This window comes from Gymnoscopelus microlampas, assembly GCF_963454915.1.
Source record: "Gymnoscopelus microlampas genome assembly, chromosome: 4".
NCBI lineage: Eukaryota > Metazoa > Chordata > Actinopteri > Myctophiformes > Myctophidae > Gymnoscopelus > Gymnoscopelus microlampas.
Window position 1 is genome coordinate 45995270 of NC_139941.1, and position 23844 is coordinate 46019113.

General features: G+C 41.4%; 1 protein-coding gene across 1 annotated transcript; it reads left to right on the forward strand.

Moving 5' to 3' along the window:
* Window positions 1-302: 302 nt before the first annotated feature.
* npdc1b (neural proliferation, differentiation and control, 1b) lies at window positions 303-23625 on the forward strand. The gene is made up of 9 exons (XM_084054492.1): window positions 303-464; window positions 11972-12124; window positions 17259-17348; window positions 18262-18465; window positions 20402-20468; window positions 20709-20793; window positions 21523-21602; window positions 21789-21888; window positions 22400-23625. The coding sequence occupies exons 1-9, from the start codon at window positions 359-361 to the stop codon at window positions 22469-22471; spliced, it is 957 nt and encodes a 318-aa protein (XP_083910618.1). The 5' UTR covers window positions 303-358; the 3' UTR covers window positions 22472-23625.
* Window positions 23626-23844: the final 219 nt, after the last annotated feature.

Sequence of the window (23844 nt, forward strand, 5' to 3'; positions counted from 1 at the left end):
CTCTAGGCTACGTGGGTGATTAAATCAGCGTCATGACGACACTCTCTACGTAGTACCTCTATTTGACTCCTAAGCTCAGCACAGTCAGCAGTGGAGCTACAACCACCTTCAGTTCACCCACCAGCACCAAGCCATATGGTGGCAACATCCTGATCCTGCACCAAATACAGAGGAGCTGCAGCAATGGCTGTCCGTTATGTTTACACCCACTGACGGCGTCGTTTCATTCAACATCTGTGCGTTCTGACAGCGTTTGTTTCGGAGCCTTTCCCCCGTACAAGGGGACAGGGGAATGGTCATCCCCGACCCCCGCACGTCTCTCCATCTGTCGTAAGGAGCGCTCCTCCGCTCCTCCGCCATGCTGTCCTCCCAGGGAAGAGGAGTGTGGAAGCGGCCGGGGGCCGCGCTGCTCACCCAGGCTGCAGTCCTGGCGACCCTCGTCATGGCGAGCACCTGCTTGACAGGTAAGATAAGGACAAGGACACTTGTCACTGGTTTCTGCTGCCTAGAGTGCTGGTTCCCAAACAATTGGGTCGGGAGTCGGGACCCATTTGTGCATCACAGACACATTTTAATGGGTTGCAAGTAAATATCCCCCTTTTTATATATATATATATTTTTTTTTAATTTCCTACATTTTAGTTTTTAATTATTTGAATAGATTTAAAAAATGTTTCAAAAATAATTTCATAAATAAATAAAAATCAAAGAAATTCCATAAATTTGAAAACAAATGTTCAAGAAGTAGTGAAAATACAACGTGTGGCATGTGAGCTTGTAGATCTGCTATTTTCAGTAGCTTGGGTCCCTGGGCAAACATCTAATTTCTCTTTTGGGTCTTGAACTAAAAAGTTTGAGAACCACTGCCCTAGAGAAGATGAGGCTGAAAATGTGGTCTTCATTTCTGACACACATCCATGCTGATGATGCCATTTCCCATCGTCATTCAGACTCATTCTACATGCCTTACACATGGACATAATGAACTAACAAAATAACTGTACATGTAGGCTATTATTATTATTATTTGGCATTTTCTGTATTTGAAACGTAAGCTATGTGTATCTACTTTAGCCTCTGCTTTGTGTGTTTTAAGCTTATCCAATGCACCTGCTGCTTCCCTGGCTGATAGGATGGCTTTAGGCTTCATTGAAGCCCCCTCCCAATTGTTGTCAAGAAAGATAATCAAATCAATGATGAACACAAACATTTACATTGAGTTGCGTCTTTGCACAAAAGTTTCTTTTCAAATAAAATTGATCAAACATACATTTTGTTTTCACTGATGAGTTGTTGGGCTATAGTTTTCCACCCAAATGAAAATAATCCACACACACAGAGCTGTGAAAGCTTTTTTTATAAATGTATTGTGTGACTAGTATACACATTAACTGCACAGACTCCACTTGATGGTGTCACTGTTCATACCACTGTTGTCACAGTACCTTGGGTGACACACATGCCAGCGTGGCTTGCACAACCAGGCTGTGCTACTGACTGGACTGATGCTGTTGGTGTGGGATCTGACTGGGGGTGACCTGATAAATTGTGACGTATATGGCTCTTAATTAAGCTTTGTCTGGACAGCATGTCACACCATTAGCAAACGCCTAGGAAACTAGGGCTGTGAGGGTAAAGACATTATGCTGCAGGAAATGGACGCAATAAACACTGAGGTAGATGTGTCTAGTGATGGGGATAATCCTATCAGTTTCTCGCTTATCAAAACAGAGGTATGGAGTGGAAACTGGTTACCATCAGCAACACGTACATAGGCACATTCCCTCTCTGTCAGGTCTGAGGAGGCCGCTCTGTCAGTGTCCAATAGCACGCTGTTAGTTACACGTCACAAAGCTATTCTGGGCAACAGACAAACTGCAATAACAATTCACATTCAGAGCAGCATCGAGAAGAAGACAATTAAAACTGTACGGAGAAAACGGATTGCAATTAAGTACAAATTATGAAACCTCTCCAGTAAATTCAAACGTGTGCCTTCATCATGTCATTACACTGTAAACTCCTGAATGTTAATTTAAGAGTGTAATTTGTACACTCAATTAACACTCTATATTTTGCAGTGTAAGCATGTCCTATTTTGTAGTCCACTAAAAAAACGATGCATGAGCCATGTGAAAGACGAATCTGCTTGCTGTTATATTCCTCACATATCACCAGGTTATAATGTAGTTTTCATATCAGTCAAACCCAAAAGGGCACATGTTCCCATCCATGTCAGTCTCATCTACAGACTCTTTGTAGATCTATAAAGCAGGGTTTGTTTGTTGTCTGTGCGTCTCCATGATTTCCACACCTTATGTCTTTGTTCTGCGTCATCAGAATGTTGTTCTTATCGCATCTCTGTTGCCCTTCGCTTCGCTGTCATTCAGAAACGTTGATGTGTGTGTGTGTGTGTGTGTGTGTGTGTGTGTGTGTGTGTGTGTGTGTGTGTGTGTGTGTGTGTGTGTGTGTGTGTGTGTGTGTGTGTGTGTGTGTGTGTGTGTGTGTGTGTGTGTGTGTGTGTGTGTGTGTGTGTGTGTGTGTGTGTGTGTGTGTGTGTGACGACACGCATCAGGCACATTACAGCCCATACCGTGGCAGCGGCATAGTGATAGTGCCCATGTTAAAGGACATCTGGGATTTACTGATGTGGGAGTTTAGGGGGAACATTTCAGGGGTCAGAGCCACACGACCTGACTGTAACACATATTCCTGTGTCCCTTGAATGAACATGTACTGTATGGTGGAGAAGCACTTGATAAAGAGATGAGGGTTGAGTAGGAAGACAGACGGCGTGAAATGTCTGTCATTGGGAAGCCAGTAGGGAAAGTTGAGTCTAGGTGTGGTGATGTCCTCATCAGTTGAACAACCACATCAATTAAAGTCCAACTTTAGGTCTCTTTTTTTCTCAATGAACAATGTGGATAGGACCTAAATGACAATGAATTTACCACATATTTATGATGAGTCTACCTGTTAAACTGCATGAACTGTAAGTCAAGGGAGAGCTTAAATGCTTGAACTGAATTTCAAAAGGATATGAAGGGATATGAATTTGCCTGAATAAAAGCTTTATCAGCAGGTCAACGTGCCTACTGCCCAAGTGCTTTATCTCTTGTTTGAAATTAAACTCTAGCAGTAGCATACTGCCATCACTGCAGTTATAGTAATGTAGGGGTTGCATGCAACACACACACACACACACACACACACACACACACACACACACACACACACACACACACACACACACACACACACACACACACACACACACACACACACACACACAAAATAAATGCAAATTGTATTTTTAATTTGTCAATGGCTCTATTTTGATCTCTACAATAGGGCTTTTTTTTATTGTTTTTGCTGTGAGCAAGAGTAGCACCTGTTACTGTATGAGGACACAGAGTTGACCAGCAGAGATAAACCAGCAGGCTGTCTGCACCCTGTGAAGTACGGTATAGAAGCATTGCCCTGCAGCTGCTCCACACAACACTGGCCCTAATTAGGTTATCTCTGTGAATTGGATGGCTTTAGTGCAGGTCCGGTCTCAGCTCTCTCATCCAAGGAGAAATGCCAAACAAGAAGCCTATATGTCAGCCTCTTCAATCCTTGCTTGAGGAGAAATTTCAGGATATTTAAAAGCCAGATCCTATTGATCACTGCTTAAGGCCTATCTTTAATTTAGATGGGCAGATAGATAGATTGACATTTACTGATCCCCGTGGGGACATTCAGGTGTTGTAGCAGTTAACTCGTTATTTTGACCAATCTGTATGGTAGAGTAATGTTAATACAATGTCTAACACCACTGTGGTGGTTATATTTGATCTCCAGGCTGCTCTTCTATTGAGACGTTAAGATTCTGTGTTCGGGTAGGACCACTACTGGTTGTCAAGCGATACTGCCTGAAGGTCCAAATTAAATGTGTCCACTGAGCAAGCAGGACTGTTAGCTCAGTGATAGACATGTCAGCACTTGCACAGGAGAGGGGACCTGGGTAACTGGGGTTGAATCTTGGGTAGGACATGAAAGTCACAGATTCCAGCTTTAAGGCACAACAAGCGTCATGCTGCACTGTGCTTTCATCCATAACCATATAGCAACGTTTCTAAAGAAGTCAGTCTCCTGTTTGAGAGATTTTATCTCTGTGCCAGATGTGCAGTTTGCCGCAGTAGGTATTGCAATTGTTACTTGGAGTTCTGATTTGACCACTTTATTCTCACAGACACGTGCAGACCTTTCAAGTACATTGAACACAATGACTCTTGTGTTTTTTGAAATCCTTTTTAGAAATGGATCAAATGGGAGAAAATGCTTAAATCAACAAAACTTGAGGATATACAGAGTAATGTCGGACTCCCTTTGCTCATACAGTACTTTAGGTGTTGGTCTTTGAGGCCTCGGGGCAATTTCTTTTTATAGCATTTCTATATTAATTTAACTTTAAGCTAGTTTGAGGCTCTATTTAAATGTATTGTTTCATCTGGAGAAAAAAAAAACTAGATTTAATGCATGTAAAACTGATGTAGTCTGTTGGGAGTATTTGGTTTTGGAACACATTTGGTAAAGAATTGCATTATGACGCCAGTGGTTTATATGGATGAGTGTACTACTGTGACAGTAGATCTTGACCCATTCATTGCTACCGTACCCTCCAGCCCCCTCACTCGTAAGTCTGAGTTAGTCGTTAGTGAGTGTCGCAAACTGAAAATAGCCGCCGCTGTGACGCATTATGAACTTCTAAATCTGTTATTGTCAGTGCACGGCACCCACCCAAGATGTCACAAAGCAAATGTTCCTTTACTATTTTTACTACATACGCAATTTTAATGCTATAATAATGTAAACCCGAGGAAATAAGTTACATTAATATAATTAATCTGAATTTGGTCCCCACTCTTTGGGATGTCGGGGGTTTTATCACGGTATATTTGCACATACCTGTATGTGAAATTTGTCCTCTGCATTTACCCATCCTATTACCCAACTACTAGGAGCACTGAGCAGCCTTAAGTACGGTGCTCAGGGAGCGTTTAGATGTTAAGTGTCTTGCTCAGGGACACCTGGAATCGAACCCGTGACCTTCAGCTTCCCAGACGGGCTCTCCAGGAATGAAGAGACTAAAGCTAACAAAAGAGATTAGAGCTGCATTTGTTTTGTTTTCTATTGCTTTTCTTCCAGTAAAACCAGGGACGTTAATTGGAAGTAAGATGAATGGTAGGTGTCTTGTGAGGATTGACTTGTGAATAATTGAAAAGGTTAGCTAGCTGCCAAGGTGTTTTAGAAGATGTAAATAACAGCTGCAGTAAATAGACAGGCATGTTGCTCGAAGCAATTGTTCGGACATTTAGAATTTAGAATTTATATTAAACCCACTCATAATTTGTTTATTTCTGTCTCAGTAGCAGATTAGATGACTTGTTGTTTTCTGCAGTGAGTGCTCCTCTCTAGCTCTAGAGACAAATCAACTGTTTTGCACCAATGTGTCCTGATGCCTTCTGAGACTGGTCTTTTCTAAAATGTATCCATTTAATATATAGGTTTGGTGCTGGTTTGTGGTTTATCCACATTCATTCTGAGACCCATATTTTGGGCAAATTTTCAATAAAATTCAAAATGTCAAAAGGTTTCAAAATTTGAAAATGTTTTGAACATTTTGACAATTTTTGTATTTATAATATTACAATTTGAGATATAGTAAAACTATGTGACACGTTGTGAACTTTGATTTGTCTTATATGACGAAATATATAGGGCTTAAGTGGTTAAGCCAAACTGAAGTGAAGGACGACTGGTCGACAGCTTTCATTACTTCAGGATGAAGACCTATCTTCTTCTTCTGCTCACATTTTTACGCCCCTGTGCTCAAACGTGTCACACCTATTAGCGGTCATGTTCTCCCTGCCTGTGAGGTCAGAGCCCTAAGCCTGCGGCAGATGCACAGGCTGTTAAGCCCCAACCACAAGCAGTTCTCGGAGAGCATGACACTGCTGACTATCTGTCCATATGTCCGCCTGTCGTGAATGTCCCTGAGAAGATGCCCTTCATGGCCAAAGGAGCAAAATGAAATTTTCTCAAAAAGCCTTGTGCATTTTGTTTTTGCTTTAGTTTTTTATTTAATGTGATTGGGATGCGTACAGTCATTCCTTCACAGTTTGTTTTTAATGCACAAACAAGATTAAAGCATTGCTGACAGCTCCCAGAGGCCATGTATCTTATAACCAACCATAACACAGTGTTTTGGTCTTCCTCATCTGCACTCTCATTAGTGCGGCTAAAATTGAAGGTTATTATTAGTGTCACTGTATAATACCGTGGTGTGGTATAATTTTCAACCCAACTTTTGGTTGTTTATCTGTTTATTTTGTCTATGGAAGGCTGGACAGTGAGCATGTGCCTGCATTTGGCATATACGTACAGTGGCAGTCCAGCTATGCTAAACTCCTAGAATTTCATGTAACCATTTTAGTTTAAAAATATCTCATGTTGTGGAAGAAGAGTGGCTTCTTACTGTTCTCATATTGATTGTTTCTTGCTTGTCTCTTTCGGGTAAAAATGTCCCTTCTTCCTAAGCTTTTTTTTTCTATTATTTTATTCTATTATCGCTCTCCAATGTGTAGGTCCTTTCTAAACATGACTCATAGTGCTGCCCTTTACCCACTCTAATTGCTCTTTTGAGCCTTTGAAAAATCTATGGTGGTTCAAATGTAAAGCTTTTATGTCAGTGAACCTCTTTTGAGAGTTCAAAGGTAACACTTTTTTTCTCTTCTTATTGATTTATTTGATCATACAATTATTGCTATGGTTGAAGAGTGTCATTTAACAAGTCTGGGTATGAGCCAGACTGTTGATGCTTCGTCATATAGTCTGTAGCACGGAAGCTCTGAAAATGATCCGGGGATAAAGCACATGTGGCGCCTCCTCCCCGCTTCACCCAGTGCATTATCATTATAACATAATGGAGGCTGACGCGGACAGAATATTAGTAATGAATAATGATCTCCCTTGATTCATGATTTCTGGCAGTTCCTTAAATAGGGACTCTATTTTCAAGTCTGAAATTTCTCCAGACCCTCTATTTTAAGAGACAGACTCACCATCCTGGAATTGGAAATACGTGGATGCACACTTAGTTTGAGTGAGATTTGAATTAGTCCTGGAGTAGAAGTCTGCTAGTGTTCTAGAATTATTCTTCCATGTACATAATGTTTCTTTACTCCATGTACAGAATGTTTCTTTACTCCATGTACAGAATGTTTCTTTACTATCATCCTAGTCGCCTCGTGTATTTGATAGACTACACAGTAAAATCGGGAGTGTTTATTTGATTTAAAGTGCAAAGATTAAAATGAGGGTGTAAATTAAAACACGTTTTAGATTTGTTTTAGTTTTGTTTTCTGAACAAAACAACGTTATTCACAGCATTGTCTAGATATACCACGTTAAGTGCTGCACCATGGCATCTCTGGCCAAAGAAAGTGGAATGGTAACAAAGTAGCTAATATTATATAACGCTCAATGGTAATGTGGCTTTCTCTGGTCGTACTTGGTGCAGCAGTTAATGTGGTTCGTATATATACAACATTTTGTGAATAATGTTATTATTGAGATATGTGATTTTCTTCATGTTTTTATTGCTGCTGACCTTATACATTGGCGACCAAAGAAGCAGACCTGTTTGTGTTTTCAGCTGGTTAGTGTACTTATTATTATTTGTGCTGCTCTTTTGACCTCTGTCATTTCACTTGTAATACTTGTGGCCGTGGGGAAGAGTATTATGGTATAATTGGCATTCATATTGCCCAGACACTATAAGCTCTGGTATGTAATTATAATCCTGCCTATATTTTAAGAAATTGTGTATTAATTTTGACATGGAACATGGCGCACTTGACACGCTTTGAGAGAAGTAGCCTTGAGATGCAGTGAAAGCGAGACTGGAGACATGTATTTTTCTCTTTCACATGTTTTTTTGATTAAACACAGGACAAAGTTGTTGCTAGGAAACTGTGGAATTAGAGGGGAGAGAGAAGCTCACTGTGGGAATGTACCTTATATTAAAATCCTGAATGTTAATCTGTTGACAGTGACATGTTAGAATAAATGCTCTGGTTGTTTTCACCTAAGTTCCAAATGCTACAGTCTGTTTTTTTACTTTGATAACCTCAGTAGGGGTGCAACAATTACCGTAATCAATATCAAACTAATCAATTTAATAAATAATTCAATAACATAACCGATGGCCCGGACCGCTGGCGTAGCAGTCCGGGCACCTAGGCTCAATGTAGCCTGACAGCCCATCGCGGGTTCGAGTCATCGCGGGTTCGAAATAATAATATATGTCTGTCTTAGTGATAATAGCAATGCGATGCTTTGTGAGCTTGTGCCATTTTCACTATTCTTACATAACACTGTTTTGCAACAAAGTATAAAATAACACTTAAGTGGTTTTGTCGAATTGTTGAAATAAAATTAATCAATTCATTGAAAATGTAATCAATAGAATAATTGCTAAGAAAATAATTGATAGCTGCAGGCCTAAACCTCATGCTAATTTCCATTAAAATGCAAAAACATTGAATACTAATGTGCATTTTAAATCCCATGGTTCAGTGGTTTGTGCATTCACTAGAGTGTTCTGACTAGAGTGTCATTAGAGTGTTCTGTTGTCCACATTTATGTTGAAGCTGTATTTGCAATGTTCTAGTTGGCTTTATCAAGTAAGAACCTCACACAGTTTAGCTGCTTCACTCCAGAACCACTGGATGCTATCGATTCCATTGTGGTTTAGCGGAACAGTGGATGGTATTGTACAAGTACTTTGCCTCCTCCTCGTTGTGGTAGTAAAACTTTGCATAGATTTGCCACTGTAGTTCTAAATGGACTTTCAGCTGTCTTTTGAGGAAACTACAATAATAGTACTGCATGCCAGGAAGTTTGATTAATCTAACTAGGATTCCTACATCTTTAACCTTGGAAGTTATTGCAAAGTATAATAGGTTAGGTGCAAATTTTATGTATCATCAAACCGGCCTAATTGGGCATTAAGAAAGAAGCCTTAGTTTTGTTAATGCAGTTTTGTTAATGCGTGGCCATCATGGGGAGATGTGTGCTGTGCAAATCTGAAACAGGCACAAGCAGAAATGGCCAATTAACCCACATCAATGGTATCCCAGTAATCCCTCTGTCATGTTCAATAAGGGACGAATTCAAACAGCCAAAATGAAGGCCAGATATAGAGCATGCATCAGTCGTAAATACATAAAAGAATGTGACTGTTGTTGGTCTTCTTAATGCATGATCATAAGTCTTATTGTTGTCATTTTTAGCTATAGTCTAATAGTGGGCATTTTATTGTATTACAGTACCATTTACCACCATGCCTTATAATCTTCCACTTCTTTCTCATTCCCTCCTATTTGTCTATGACTTATTGGTGTTTTATACAGCAGTCCAGGAGACCAAAAGAGACCCAGCATCCATGCGGTGACTCACCCCCTGATGATGTCACAAATATTTCCGTTGCCATGGTAGTCGTTATGGCAACCGGTACCTAGGTTTAGATAGCAGAGCTGAGAACAGAGCAAGTCTGTAGAACAAGCAGAAGGGTAATATTGATAGCTTTAGTCTAATACATTTCTTTCATCTTTACGTGCAGAGTCTGGGCAGCAGCATAAGCAACAATAAGCATTTCAAATATCCATGGAAATTTTAAGCCATTCCCAACGCAATGCCCTTGTCAGAAGTGTTCAGCTTGTCTACTCAGGCGAATCCAAACAAATCATTCAATCCATGCAAAAGATTAAACAAGGTGTGCAACTGTGCATGGATGATTTAGGGAAAGTGTAAAGTAATTGACAGTGTTACAGCTCACAAAGTTTCACTGGTTTGCATTAAACTGGCGGAACCAAAAGACAAAGACTGTGACATATAACAAACTACATAACAATAGTTCATTGTAATAAATGGAATGCATTTATTTCGATTTTCCCCTCATTTATATCACACACACACACACACACACACACACACACACACACACACACACACACACACACACACACACACACACACACACACACACACACACACACACACACACACACACACACACACACACACACACACACAGTAAGTAAGACATCACAAAATTAAAACAAAGCATTTTAAAGCACAGCAGGTAGGTACAATACATTCCTGTCAAACTGATCTATTTATTGAATTTTTGCATTACCTAACAATCAGTGATTCAAATGTAAACAAATGGTTAGCCCCACACCCCCAAATTAGCAGTGGAAACATGTTTTGTCATTCATTATTTAGCAGGGACAAAGCACATAAATCACTATTCTGTGATGTAAATGTGGCTATTTTAACCGCAGTCCCTTGCCAGGTTGATGTTAAAAGGTCAATATGTAAACAAACCATCCCTGAAGAAGACCTTTCCAGGTCCAAACGTTGGTATCAATAAATTATCCTGCATCGTGGCTTTGAGTGTGCAGCCTTTTCTTCACTTTTAGACTTATTTACCAAGGTTAGCAGCACCTCGTCAATACTGGTGTGCACCCTTCTCCTGATGTTTGCCATTATGTTAACAAAAACTAACAAAATATTCAGTATACGATATAACATTAGAAAACACACAACATAGAAAGCACATACAGCAGGCATGTATTTGACTTGAAAAAGTGAGGAATTAGCCAACCCACATTGAATGTCCTTTTCACATGGTTTCATTTACCTCTCACGGACAGAAACAATGGACGCGTTTCAACCAAACGGGTCTTCCTCAGTGTGCAATGTATTTGACTTAATGCAAGGATATTAGATCACATAAGCATTCAGGACGTTTTGGCACACAACATACATCACGTGTAGCATGTAGCACGCAACTCTACTGTACTCACAACACTTTTAAGTAACCTCACATAAGCCTGACAATAAACTAGCACCCCTTGCTTTCGCTTCAGTTCCAACAGAGTCAGGGTGCTGCTATTGTGCGTGTTGGAACTGGAAAGATTCTGCTACACTAAATGCAACAGAACCTTAATTAGTATTATCATGGGAAATATTTTCAAGAAAAATAACATACCACAGCTTTTTATGTCAACATGGTTGCCGTGAAAAAGGTCCATACTTGACCTGTTGACAGACCTCTTTTCCGCACCCTCCAGCTAACCCTCATACACTCTCCATGGGAAAGTTCTCTTCCACTGCCCGACTGCACACTGCTATATCTCACACATATGTCACAAATATATATCACAAAATCTGCTAGAAAAATATCTCTAAAATATCGCTATATAATATCTCAGAGAAAAATGTCATAGGGACATTGCCTAAACCTGTGGTAGAACACTTCTTGTGTAGTCATTTATGACCTTCAAAACACTTAGACACACATAGACTACCACCTTCAAAGAAATAACAAAAAAGAGATGTGGAGATGTTTGTTTAATGTCTACATAGCTGGGAAATTTAATTGGTTTTCGCACAAAGCTGTGAAATGAATGCTGATGTTTGAATATAACGCATCTTTGGTTTGTGATTAGCAGCACATATTTTATTTTCCTCTGGGCTGTTTTTCTCCTCATACTCTTTATGTTGCCATAGTCACACCTCCAGCAGCCTACAAGATACCAGCAAGATTTATGAGCTCATTTGGCTGTCAACCTGTGTTCCTCATTTTAATACAATTATTGTTGAAGTTCCTTGTGGGGAATCTTACACAGACTTTGAGATGGATGATATATTCATAAATCATTGTCATCATGTTTTCATTGTCGTCCATAATTGACAGGTGATATTATAACGCTGTGGGATATGTGTGTACGCCTGCATGGTTTTGACTAATTTCCCTCGTTTCATTCCTCCTCCTCCTCCTGTGTATCTTTCAAATCTGCGTTGTCCTTTTCCAAGCTGAGCTCTAATGTCTGTCCTTCATGTCTGTCTGCCTCTATAGGATCACATACATGCCCACGGAGTTTGGACTGCGCCCGGGCAGGGCGCCACTTCTGTCTGCCCGGCAACTCACACTGTGGCCCCTGTCTCAGTCCCCTGGTAGAAAACTCACACAGCAATTGTGTGGTGAAGAGGAGACATGCCACTCATGCTGGTGAGTCCTCCCAAAAATATTATTAATATCTGTCTTCTATGTAAGATGTTGGCAGTGCGCTTTCACATTAGCACAAGATAAGGATAAGGATAATTCCTTTTAACAGGTCGTTCATGAAAGTCCTTGCGGTCTTGTTTCCAATGAGAACCTGTGAGCAATTAGGGGTTAAGAGTCTTGCTCAGGGACAAATTTAATTTCATCGACACATATGCTGACCTGGCCAGGAATCGAACCTTGGGCAACCAGGGCCTCTGGCTCCCTAGGCGGGCTCACTAACCATTCAGCTATGGCCGCCCCGTAAGATGGGAAAGGGCTGTAAAGCCAATAACACTGATCAATTGCATTTTATCGTTATTGTAGATTTTCTACTATCATTTACATTTTCGTCATTATTCTGCCATGACACCACCATTACAAGCAGCCAAGGGTAAAAGAGTGCAAGGGGCAGAGTTGGGGCACTCAGAAGACAGATGTAAAGAAAGATGTACATTATTCCTGCATCTCTAGAATAATCACCACACTTTCACACAACCCATCATACCAAGCTTTTCAAGAAAGCAAATTAAGCAGTAATCCACCAGAGGCCGTGGATTGGCAGGGTGAATGTTGTAAACAAGATGTTGGCGCAGTGATACTGATGCATGCAGTCCAGGTGTTTGTTTATCAAGTATTTAACAATAGAATTAAGCAACGGAGCTATCCGTTTTAAAAAAGTAGTTTTGCTGAGGGGTACTTGAAAACACTTGTCATGTGCATCAGTAAGCATTCTTTCGTTGCTGTCAGGCAGAAACCTTGAATCTCCAATTTCTCAATTTTTCTTTATTTTTTAACGAATTCCCTATTTCATTATACATGAGTGTCACACAAAAGTAGTGAAACTAGTAGATCTACAAGCCCACAGCGTGCGGCATCACGATACGTTGTGAGCTTGTGGATCTGCTATTTTCATTATTTCATTCTTACTTTGTTTTATAATAAAAAAGGAACAGTTTTTGGCATTATGAAGGTTTCCACCTGACAGCAAGGATTTCTTCTGTGCATGTCCTTCCCCTGTGTATAGCATGTGAGTCAACTGTTTTGCAACATAATTCTTCTCCCCAAGCATCTATTGCTTGACTGATAGAATTGATACTCTAGGGTCTATTGGGATTTGTGAGGGTCTGTCTTCCTGCCTCCTCTGCAGGGTCTATTAGTCATGCAAGTGTTAAGCTGCAGTTGAAGATATTCTTCTATACATGTATTTACCAAGGGACCCCACTTAAGCCCTATTTTTGATGATTGTTATTATATTTATTCATGTATTGTTTTTTTCAATTTTCAAAGATTGGCACCAAAATGACATGGCCAAAGTAGGGACTCAGGGTTAAAATGGTTACCATTTGTTCTTGACTGACTGATTGAGGAAATAACTCACTGAATGACTTGCTGATGGACAGGTCAAATGTTTGGCTGGTGCAGAAGAGACACAAGTGCCCATTATCTATTTTCTTATTCAACTTTGTCTTTCTCACCAACTCTCATCCTTGCCTCTTTTTTCCCCAGCTCTTTTCTTTTTTTCTTTTTTTTTACCATCTATGCCTATACACACACACATTGTACAGTCTTGATTTGAAACACAATTTAGAACATAGTGGGTAGGGCTCATGTAAAAGTGCCAATGTCATAACAGAAGGGTCACACATCCATGACCTGCAGCAGCCATGGGAGGATTCAAATCATCCTTGAGCAAAACACTGTAGCCAGTCAGGTAAAGACTGAAAGTATTTGGGAACAGTCATAGCTGAAGCTTTCTTGTTGGATATGAAAATGCATTGAGATATATCACAGGTTTGTTCTGGTTCTGGTCACCTGCTCACACCCCAAGATTTCATAGATGTAGTATGGTTTGTGTGCACATACTGTATAGCTTCTATTGATGTAACCTCCCCCAGTTTTCCATGTAATGTATCCTCCATCTACCCAGTACCCACCCTCTTCTCTGCCTCATGACGTATTGTAAGAGATCCTTCTCTCTTCTCAGTCTCTCTCTCTCCATCTTCCTTTTAGCTACGTGTACTTGCCACATGTGAGCAGGCACGTTGCCACGCAACTTGTTTTTCTCTGCACTGGAAAAAAAATATCCAGCATTCACAAAAACAGGACATCTTAAATTGAACAGTAAACATTTTGTTTTTTATTATGGGATCTCGGGTGGCGCAGGGGTAAAGTTCCTGCCCTATCAGTCACCTATCAACGGATGTTGTCTAGTACGTGACATGCATTGGGATAGATATGCTAGGCATGTCCTAAAACCAGACTTATAAGGAGGTTATAACATGGGACAACCCCAACAAATCGACCTATAGCCAAGCCTTTGTATTGAATGAGAGCAGGGCAGAGAGCAACTGCAGTACAGTTTGGCATGAGAACATTTAATTAGGCATATGAAGGCAATCAGGCAGGCTCGGGCACCAGTTGGCTCCTACAGTATGTGTGCACGTGCCTGCCACCGGCTGGATTGAATGGTACACTAAGACGGGTATTTTTTGCATTGAAGCTTTGGGACAAAATTTGGAAGTAAATGGCATGAACCTAGTCAACAAATGACATGGTAAAAAAAAAGCCACGTGCAAAGAAAAACTATTTAGTGCTACAATTGTTTGTCATTTGGACTATTTAGAATTAGAGTACTTGGAAATATCATTGTTTGGAATACATGAACTGTTATTTTGTTTCTGTTGCCTGACTTATATTACCTAGATGGTAGCCTGTGATCAGCTCCTTTTTTTCGGTTTTCTGATCCGGTCTAGAGCGGACATAACCCACGGCGGAACCCAAGAGCGCAGTGCACCTCAAAAATTGTTTTGTTTGGTATAATCATTTTGTTTCTTTTGGTATAATAATCGTTTGGTATGTCCATCTTTTATTCTAAGTCGTAGCACGAATAGCGAGACTAAACTAATTGATTTGCATTATGCTGGGAGCAAAAATAATGCGACGCCAAACAGAACCTACCACCGGAACCCAATTTTAGTTTTACAGGACCACAACGGAAACAAGCCCCTAGGGCTTTTGGTGTTTTCCTTTTAGCAATCATTGTAATATCGTACCACTGTACTATTTGCTCGTGGTGGAAAGCCTGGTGAGTCACCATGCGTCACCATAGCTGACGCGAGGCTACCTGGATGGTAGTATGTTCTGTGACTGTCAGTAGTATTACTGCAGTACAGGCATAATCAAGATTGCTTTATTTGTCATTTGTTTTCCATCTGCAAGCAGTGTTAGAAAAGAAAAACGAAATTATGTTTCTCCAAGTAAAAGACAGCAGAATAAAAAAAAGGATATGTCGGGGGTCTACTTTATGTCTTGCTCATGGACACACACAACATGGGGGTGCATGTTGGTTGTTGCAGGGATTGAACCTGTGTAATCTATAGGTTACATTTTCCAGTAGGCTTCTTGTATAGTAGTATGCATATATCCTGTGTGACTGTATTATCGACCACTTGAACGGTAGGGTCCCTATCCTGGGGTGAACAAACATTTGGCAACAATAGCCGTTCTGCTAGCTCTCAAGGCGTTGCATCCTGAGCTTGTAGATCGGCAAAGAGATTTGGTGTAGAGGGGGGGGGAAAGCGTGGACCAAGTACAGAGCCAACTGCGGTCATGTTTACCAAGAAAAGAGGCTTTAAGCCGATAAAACCCCGCCGTAGGAATCTGTTTGGCCATTGGCTTGGTCCCTTCTCCCACGTACGGTATCTGATTACAACTCTCTCTGTTGCCGTGGTGATGCTTTCATTCATGTTTCTGAAGGTGCACTCTCTCTCTCTCTCTCTTTCTGTCCCTTTCTCTCTTGGCCCTTCTCTCTGTATTCCTCCTCTCTTTCTCCTCTCCCTTTCTCTCAATCTCATTCCCATCTGTCTGCATTCCTGTCTTTCTCTTACTCTGCCCTGCTCCCTGTGTGTGTGTGTGTGTGTGTGTGTGTGTGTGTGTGTGTGTGTGTGTGTGTGTGTGTGTGTGTGTGTGTGTGTGTGTGTGTGTGTGTGTGTGTGTGTGTGTCTCTCGCTCGCTCGCTCGCTCTCTCTTGCTCTCCTTCTCATTCACACACACACACACGCGCACAAAATCTCTATCCTGCTCTCTTTCTCCATGCTCATTGCCCTCCACCCACGCTCAGAGCCTCACTCTGTGACAGCAGAGCGCTGACCCATCCTCCCACACACACACTGCACCACATTCAATCACACCCCCCCTCCCCCCTCCCTATACATACACACACACACACACACACACACACACACGCACACGCACACGCACACACGCCATAAAATACACACGTTGCGCACCATACAGATTCAATCACTGGAATTAAACCGTATGCATTTCCCTAAGTAAGCACACACTCAAACAAACAAATACACACTGCACCACACTCTCAGTCTACCTACTACAACTAATGCACCGCATACAGTCTCAGTCAGTGTTTTTCTCCCTGCAGCCTCTTTAACCATCACATGTGTGCACCTGTCCTGGACACACACACACACACAACAACCCTACATGCACTCTATCTAATGTACTTTACATATATTTACATACACACACAGAGGCACACGCTGTCACTCTTGCTCAGCCTGCCTCTCATGCCTTGGTATTGATCTGCAGTGAAAAAACGTGCACAGTTGCACACTGCCTCCCACTTAGGTACAGAGGCTTTGCAGTGTACTGCATTATGCTGATTGCTATGCTTTTCATCATATTTACAGTTATTTACTCTTACCACAGGGGGGCAGCAGTGTACTTTTTATTAGATTTCTTTTGTTTTTACCAGATAATGCTTGGCAGTATTCCCATGTGGATCAAAGGATAAGTGACTCTCATTTCCCCAAGTCAGGCTCTGTTATCGAGTCAGTTTATTGGATGGTATAACATTTTAATATTACACATCAGACCTGGTTTGGCACCATTGCAAAATATTTTAATATGCCATTTTACTCATGGTAAAGTATGAATAAGGCACTTGTTATCCAATTGTAGGTATATTTACTACTGTGCCTGGTTGGAAAGAAATGTTTTTATACTTTTACAGACTGGATCCACTATAGTTTTAAAAGGAAGTGAATTATGATTGATATTGTTTTATCTATTTCTCTAGGCAAGGAGACCACCTACCCGGAGCTGGATGAGGAAATAGACTTTCTCTCCACCATCATTGGTGAACAGCGAGAGACAGTCAGAATACCAGGTATTACTGCACAGTAAAAGATACTGCCGATGTTCGAAGTCTCCCTAAAATGTTTCCGATTTTTTGTATTCTTAACAAGGTAACCAATAGTATGCATAGATGAGGCTCATCGCCTTTCATGTGGGGTGTTGTGAGTGTTTCAGTACTAGTTGGTTCTGGCATTTTTAACATCCTCTGGTGGACAAATATGGGGACAGTGTTACATACACTTACATAGATAGAGAAAGACAGAATAAACTGAGATGTATTTTTAATAGTGGACTGTTGCGCATGTCCACAGCTGGATGAGTAGAATGACATCAACCCTTCCAACCACCACAACTCCAATAGTGATAGTAATACCACACAGCAAAATAGCAAACTTAGGCTTGATCTTTAAATGAAATTAGACACATAAACCTTCCGCTAATACATGTATATTGTGTATTTAATACCTTGTAGTCCATGGGGGAATTAATTCAGGATTGCAGGTAGTACCCGATTGCTATCTGCTGGTATATTCATTAGTATGGTAGAGTACAAAGAAAGTTGAGAAGGATGAGGCCGCACAACTCTTAGCCACGATGCAAAATGTTATTAAAAGGTACAGGAAACCAACATTTCGACAATGTAGTCGTCAGGGTTTAACAGAAACTGAATGCACACATCGCTTATATAGGAAATGGAACAACGATGAACTCATCTCCTGGGGAGTGTCCTCAATCTACCCATCAGCATGGGTGGGGTGGATAATTACCCATTACTGACAAGTGACCAGACAACAACAACAAGACGTGTGTCAAATGTATTAAATTAAATGTGATTGTTCTGCTTGAGCTTGCGCAGATTGTTTCCTGTAAAACACAGATCCAGTCTTCAGTAATGCATATACCAGCAGGCACTGACACTGTTACCTTTTTGTATCCCATCTTAGCTCCACCTGCTCAGGACGTTCCTGAACACAAAAAGGAGGAGGCTATAGCACCGAGCCCCACCCACAGATCGACCACACAGAAACCAACTACACAGAGTCCCCCGCCCAACTCCACCACCCCACCCACCTCCACAAACCACACAGCGGTCCGCCTCACCAACCCTAAGACCCTTCCCCACCCTGCCAATGATTACGTCTTCATTGGTAAGTGTCTTCAATACAGTATATTGCCCTATTTATCTGAAACTCACATTATATCTAAACTCACTGGTCATCCAAATGGGGTCTGTTTGTGTGTGTGTCTGGCTGTCTGTCTGTCTGTCTGTCTGCCTGTCTGTCTGTCTTTCTTGCGCATAACTCGAGTCGAGAACTGTCCGACCTATCAACTTCAGACTGGTGTCGTGTCGCCAGTGGGAATTGGGTCTTACCAGCAGTTGTCCAGAAATTGACCATCCAAATATTTTTGGATCTGTCTTTATGTTTGTGTCCCTTTTATGCCCATATATGGAGATACCTTATGTTGTACTAACATCATAGACTGGCCTCCAACTACCATTATAATGGGTACTGCACTAAGTACTCTGGCAACAGGTACTCCAACAACAGTACAATTGGTGAAAGGGGTATTGCATAATTGAAGGGGCATCGCCCTATTTACACAGTGTATATATATGGTATATCTAACTATATAAATGGCGAGCAACTTCCGCACCCTGGGTGCGACACCCCACAGCTCTGTTATCGAATAAACAACGCACCGCCAGACCACATGTCGCCAACTGACTCGCCACGGTGCCCGCACTGAATTTACGCCTCGCGTAGGGGACATCTCACTGATCACTACACCTTTTCCACCGCGCAACATAATTAATTCTACTCACCAAATGTCGGACAAAACGGAAGGGGAGGCAGCTTCGTACCGTTTACCGTGCGCACGACCTCATCACCACAACAGCAGGCAGCCGGTGCGGGGGCTTTTTCCTTTTTTTCCAAAAAAGTTTTTTGGTCACCATTTTCTCCAGGCACCATTTCTGGTGTAACGCCACCGCCAGCATGCGCTGGCTTGCGCTGCCATTGCACTCTGCCCATCTCCTCCACACCAACACACACGCAGCTCCTTTGCTTCAACCCCCCCCCCCCCTTCTTACGTACCTCCTTTGTTCCACCCAGGCCGTTACTTTCACTTCACTCATGTCTCGATCACACTATGTCCGTCCTTCACGTGCCATGTTCATCCCAAACACAAAAACAAACAACTCGGGTTGCCAAGTTCAGGTTGCCAGGTCCTCTAAAAACAAGCGCCAGAAACAAGCAACCACCTTCATGAAAAAAAAAAAAACACCAAAGGGCTCCGCCATGTTCCAGGGGGGTCCCCGCGCGTCCCAACACTCCACAGGGGGTCCGTAGACCAGCAGGGGGTCCGGGGGGGTCCCCCTCAAACATCAAAAATATATTTTTTTCAATTTTTTTTTATTTTTTTTTTAACTTTTCCACAGTTTTACTCCAGCAATTTAACCGCCATGTTCCAGGGGGGTCCCCGGGCCCCGTGCGCGCCTGGGGTTGAGGGGGGCGTAGCCCCCCGAAACTCTAGTAACTAATATACCTTGTTAGTCCTGTGGGCAAAACTCAGTTTTCAGCTTCACCAAGCTGATGGCTGCTCAGATGATTATGATGGGCACTCTGGGGGGAGCAGTTGGGGTTAAGTATCTTGGTCAGGGACACTTCGGCACATAGACCGGGCCTGGCCTTCTGATGACCTCTCTCTCTACCCACTAAGCTGCGGCCGCCCTCATATTGTATATATGATTTCTTAGCTAACTCCAAATTACTCATGGTCTGTGACGAACAGAGTGCTCTACTTTCAATTAGTCCTGCCACACACTATAATAATCATGAATGCTTGCATTGTTCCAAGACTTATATACAGTACTATTCACTAGATCAGTGTAAGCTTTTCTACCTTTTCCCATTGCAGTCTCCAGGAAACTCTTGTGGTGCACTACACTGACTACAGTTATCTTTGAACATTCTGCAGCAACCTTTTATCACACCGTTAAACCAGGAATCATGTCTTCTTTTGACACTGTCAAATATGCACTGCATTTCTTTCCTTTGACTCTTGGTTTGTACCTGTTTTCAGTCATGAGCAGCGTGTTCATCGCAGCGGCCTGTCTAGCTTTCATCATCACTGGAGTCTGTTGGGTCAGGTAAGTTCTTTTAATGTGAAAATAATACTGAACTAAGGATGCTCTTAAGTAAATGTTACAGTAGCACTGGATTATCTCGAATTCCTTGTAATCTTTAATTATCCAGTATAACCACTTCACACTCACCATGACACACACATTCACATCTGACAGCTACTGAGAACATTAGCAGTCTTGCTGTTTCATTTCGGGGTTGATAGGAAATGGATTTAAGTGCTGCCTTTCTCTTCTGTGTTTCAGATTGCAGAAGGGTGTTCGTTTGGCTCAGAAGGTGGATTACCCTGCATATGGACTGATGGCTGCCCATTCCTATGACAACAATGTGGTAGGTGTATCATCACACAGTGATTTTAAATGGATGGGTTTGACGAAGTATAACCATCACTTCACCCCCAGCCCCATTTTTAGATTCCTTGTAAACCACATGTTGTACATTGTTGTTGATTGGAACTGAAGCATTGTTAAAGCATAGTTAGCTTTTACATATTAGAATAAATAAATAACCTAAAGCTAAAAGTCATGAACAAAGACTGGAAGCGTGGGTAAGGTAGCTGACTGTACCAAGTGTATGAACATGATTGCTAGAATGAACGGTTGCTCCCCTTGACGGAGGATAAAAAGCAGATCAGATTCAAGTGACGCTCTAGTTTTGTTGAAAGAAAATTCTAAGTACCTTTATTTTACTTTGCTGAGAAAAAAATAAAAAGACAACCTACATGTTGTGATGTACTAGACATTTCTATTGCTAAGTTTGCAACATTGCTATATAGAAATATTTTTGGCATTTATGGAGTTGCAAGTTAGCTGTGGTATAAGCGAGCTAAAGCATTATGAGCAGATCAGAGAAATGATACATGGTACTGGTAACTGCCCCCAGTGCATTATCCCTTAAATATGTGTGTGTGTTCATATTGTTAATATTTCATGAGTGCAGCATGTGCGATATGAACACATGATGTCTGATGCACAGTGAACATCAGCATAGCCATGCCTGGTTTTAGATGAATACCACAGCTTTTCTCACGCCCACTGACATTTGTATCACGTGCCACAGCCTGGAGATAAGAAGCTGGCACACAGTGCTCAGATGTACCACTACCAACACCAGAAACAACAGATGCTGTCCCTGGAGAAGTGAGTAACCTCCTGAACCCAGATCTGCTCATGTCTTCCAGGCATGTCTCTGGCTTGTCTGTTGCCACCTGGTCTCTGGTCTCTCCCTGACACCTCCCCCTTTCTGGTTAGATTAGTATTAGTATCCCTGCTGCTGGTTATATCATGATTGTGATATGATTGTGATATGATTGTGTCCTTCTCCAGACAAAGAGATGAGCCAAAGGTTTCAGACTCGGGGGCTACGTCAGATGAAGAGAATGAGGATGGAGATTTCACAGTGTACGAGTGCCCTGGACTTGCCCCCGTGAGTAACTGTTGCACTTTGTATTAAAGGTGCAGTAGGCAACCTTACACAAGCTAGATATTGAAAGTAGTACTCCTTGCACGACTCTCTCTGTTCTTCTGCCTTAGGGGTAGTTTTTCTTGCTATGAAATGTTGAAGGTGCTGCCTATTTGCTATTGTAAACAAAGCCACAGCACCACATAGCCCAAACCACTACAGCCTGTCAGTCATTCATGTGTGCGATTGAGAGGCAGCTCCCTCACATAGTTCAAGTTCATAGAGCTCCCCTGATGGGTAGATGGGGTGTTTTGTCATGTTACCAATAAGTTACTACAAGAATGTAGAGGAGGGGGCCTAGTAAAGACCTCTGTGGGACTCTGGTCAACTTATTATAAAGGGTATAAGTGGTTAAATTATTTCAAATTTCAGTCCCCATTTAATGCCTATTGGAATGAATTCCTTCCTTTTGAATTGTTGTTTGTAGAGTTTCTTATGACAGTACTCAACTCCTTTATGTCTGTCTTATTTACAGACCGGGGAAATGGAGGTGAAGAACCCATTGTTTGATGACTCTACCCTTTATCTTCAGAGGTTCCATAAGTAACATTCTGATATTCATGACACAACACATAATCCCACATGCACGTCGTACACATACACATTATACACACTTGCCCTACCCAATGAGCTGTACTCATACTAATTTATATACCTGTACTACTCACACACCAACAACATCAGTGCAGTGTGTGCCAAGACAGGATGTAATGTAAATGCGGGATTGGAGGAGCAGAAGGCAGAAAAAGGACATTGGCTACTGGCCTTTCTCTTCTCTCGGACAGTACTGAACTCTGGGACCAACACCTCCCATTCGCACGGTGACACAGGACGTCATTCCCTTGTGCCCGATACAGTCACGCCTTCTTTCTTTTTTATATACATTTTTTAAAACTTGTATTTCTTTTTGTTTTTGTTTACTGCACCCACTAACAATTTTCAACTTGGCATCCCTATTTTGGACATGTCACTATAGTCATAGAAATAGCCAAAAATAGTCACAAGTGTTTCAAAAATACCAGATCTACTAGCTCACAGTGTGAGCTTGTATATTGGCTATTTTTGTTGTTCATAAATAATAGTATTCATATCAAGTAAAACTAAGGTCAGGAATACTATGACACACCCTGGGTGTCTGACTGAATGTTTGTATTGACTGTTGCATCCTCTATTGACTGTTGCATCCTCTATTGATAGCTATGACTCATCATGTGGGGGGGCATGGGTGTGTACGGAATGGAGGGTATAGTGCAATTTCTTTAGATGCCAATGAAACCCGAGTGAAGTGTCTCCATCAAGTCTCTGATAGACGCTTCTCTATAATGACTTGATTCATTGACCAGAGTAAATATAAAATTTCTCACTACCAAGGTTTAAGTTTAGTACTTTTTAAGAACAGATGTGTTTTTAATCTATTTCATGGACACAACATACACGCAATGGACGTGGTCTGTAACACTGTTATGTAGCCATTGTAATCTCAGTCTAGTTCCTCTATGCATGAATTGATGACGCTGTGTTATAAAAACTGGAAGTCGATATGCATTTACCATTCTTACAGGTTTCTTGTGCAAACTTGCTTATGATATTTATATACGTCTATATAGATAAATAACTTGAATGATTTCAAAGGAATTTGAAAATTCTTTACCTATAAACTCTGAAACAGAGAGATCTCATCGTGTACATAGACATGACTAACATGGCTTGTCCCCATGGTCTGTGATCTTCTGTATATAGCTGCTAACGTGTACAGGAAAGAAAATGGTACCTGTCACTTAACCAACGTGTCTGTCTACACGTTCCTCTAGATTCCTGAGTGCCGTGTCAGATATTGAACCTCTTTTTTTGTTTCCTTGTGTTGACTCTATTCAGTGGGTTCCTACAGTACCTTCCTAAAAATATATATTTTCCCTAGAA

Bases quoted from the DNA above. Each gene is read 5' to 3' on its own strand.
- npdc1b (XM_084054492.1), top strand. From the start codon at position 359: ATGCTGTCCTCCCAGGGAAGAGGAGTGTGGAAGCGGCCGGGGGCCGCG. The intron at 17,349-18,261 runs GTATTACTGCAC...ATCCCATCTTAG, and splicing joins AGAGACAGTCAGAATACCAG to CTCCACCTGCTCAGGACGTT. The intron at 21,889-22,399 runs GTGAGTAACTGT...TCTTATTTACAG, and splicing joins AGTGCCCTGGACTTGCCCCC to ACCGGGGAAATGGAGGTGAA.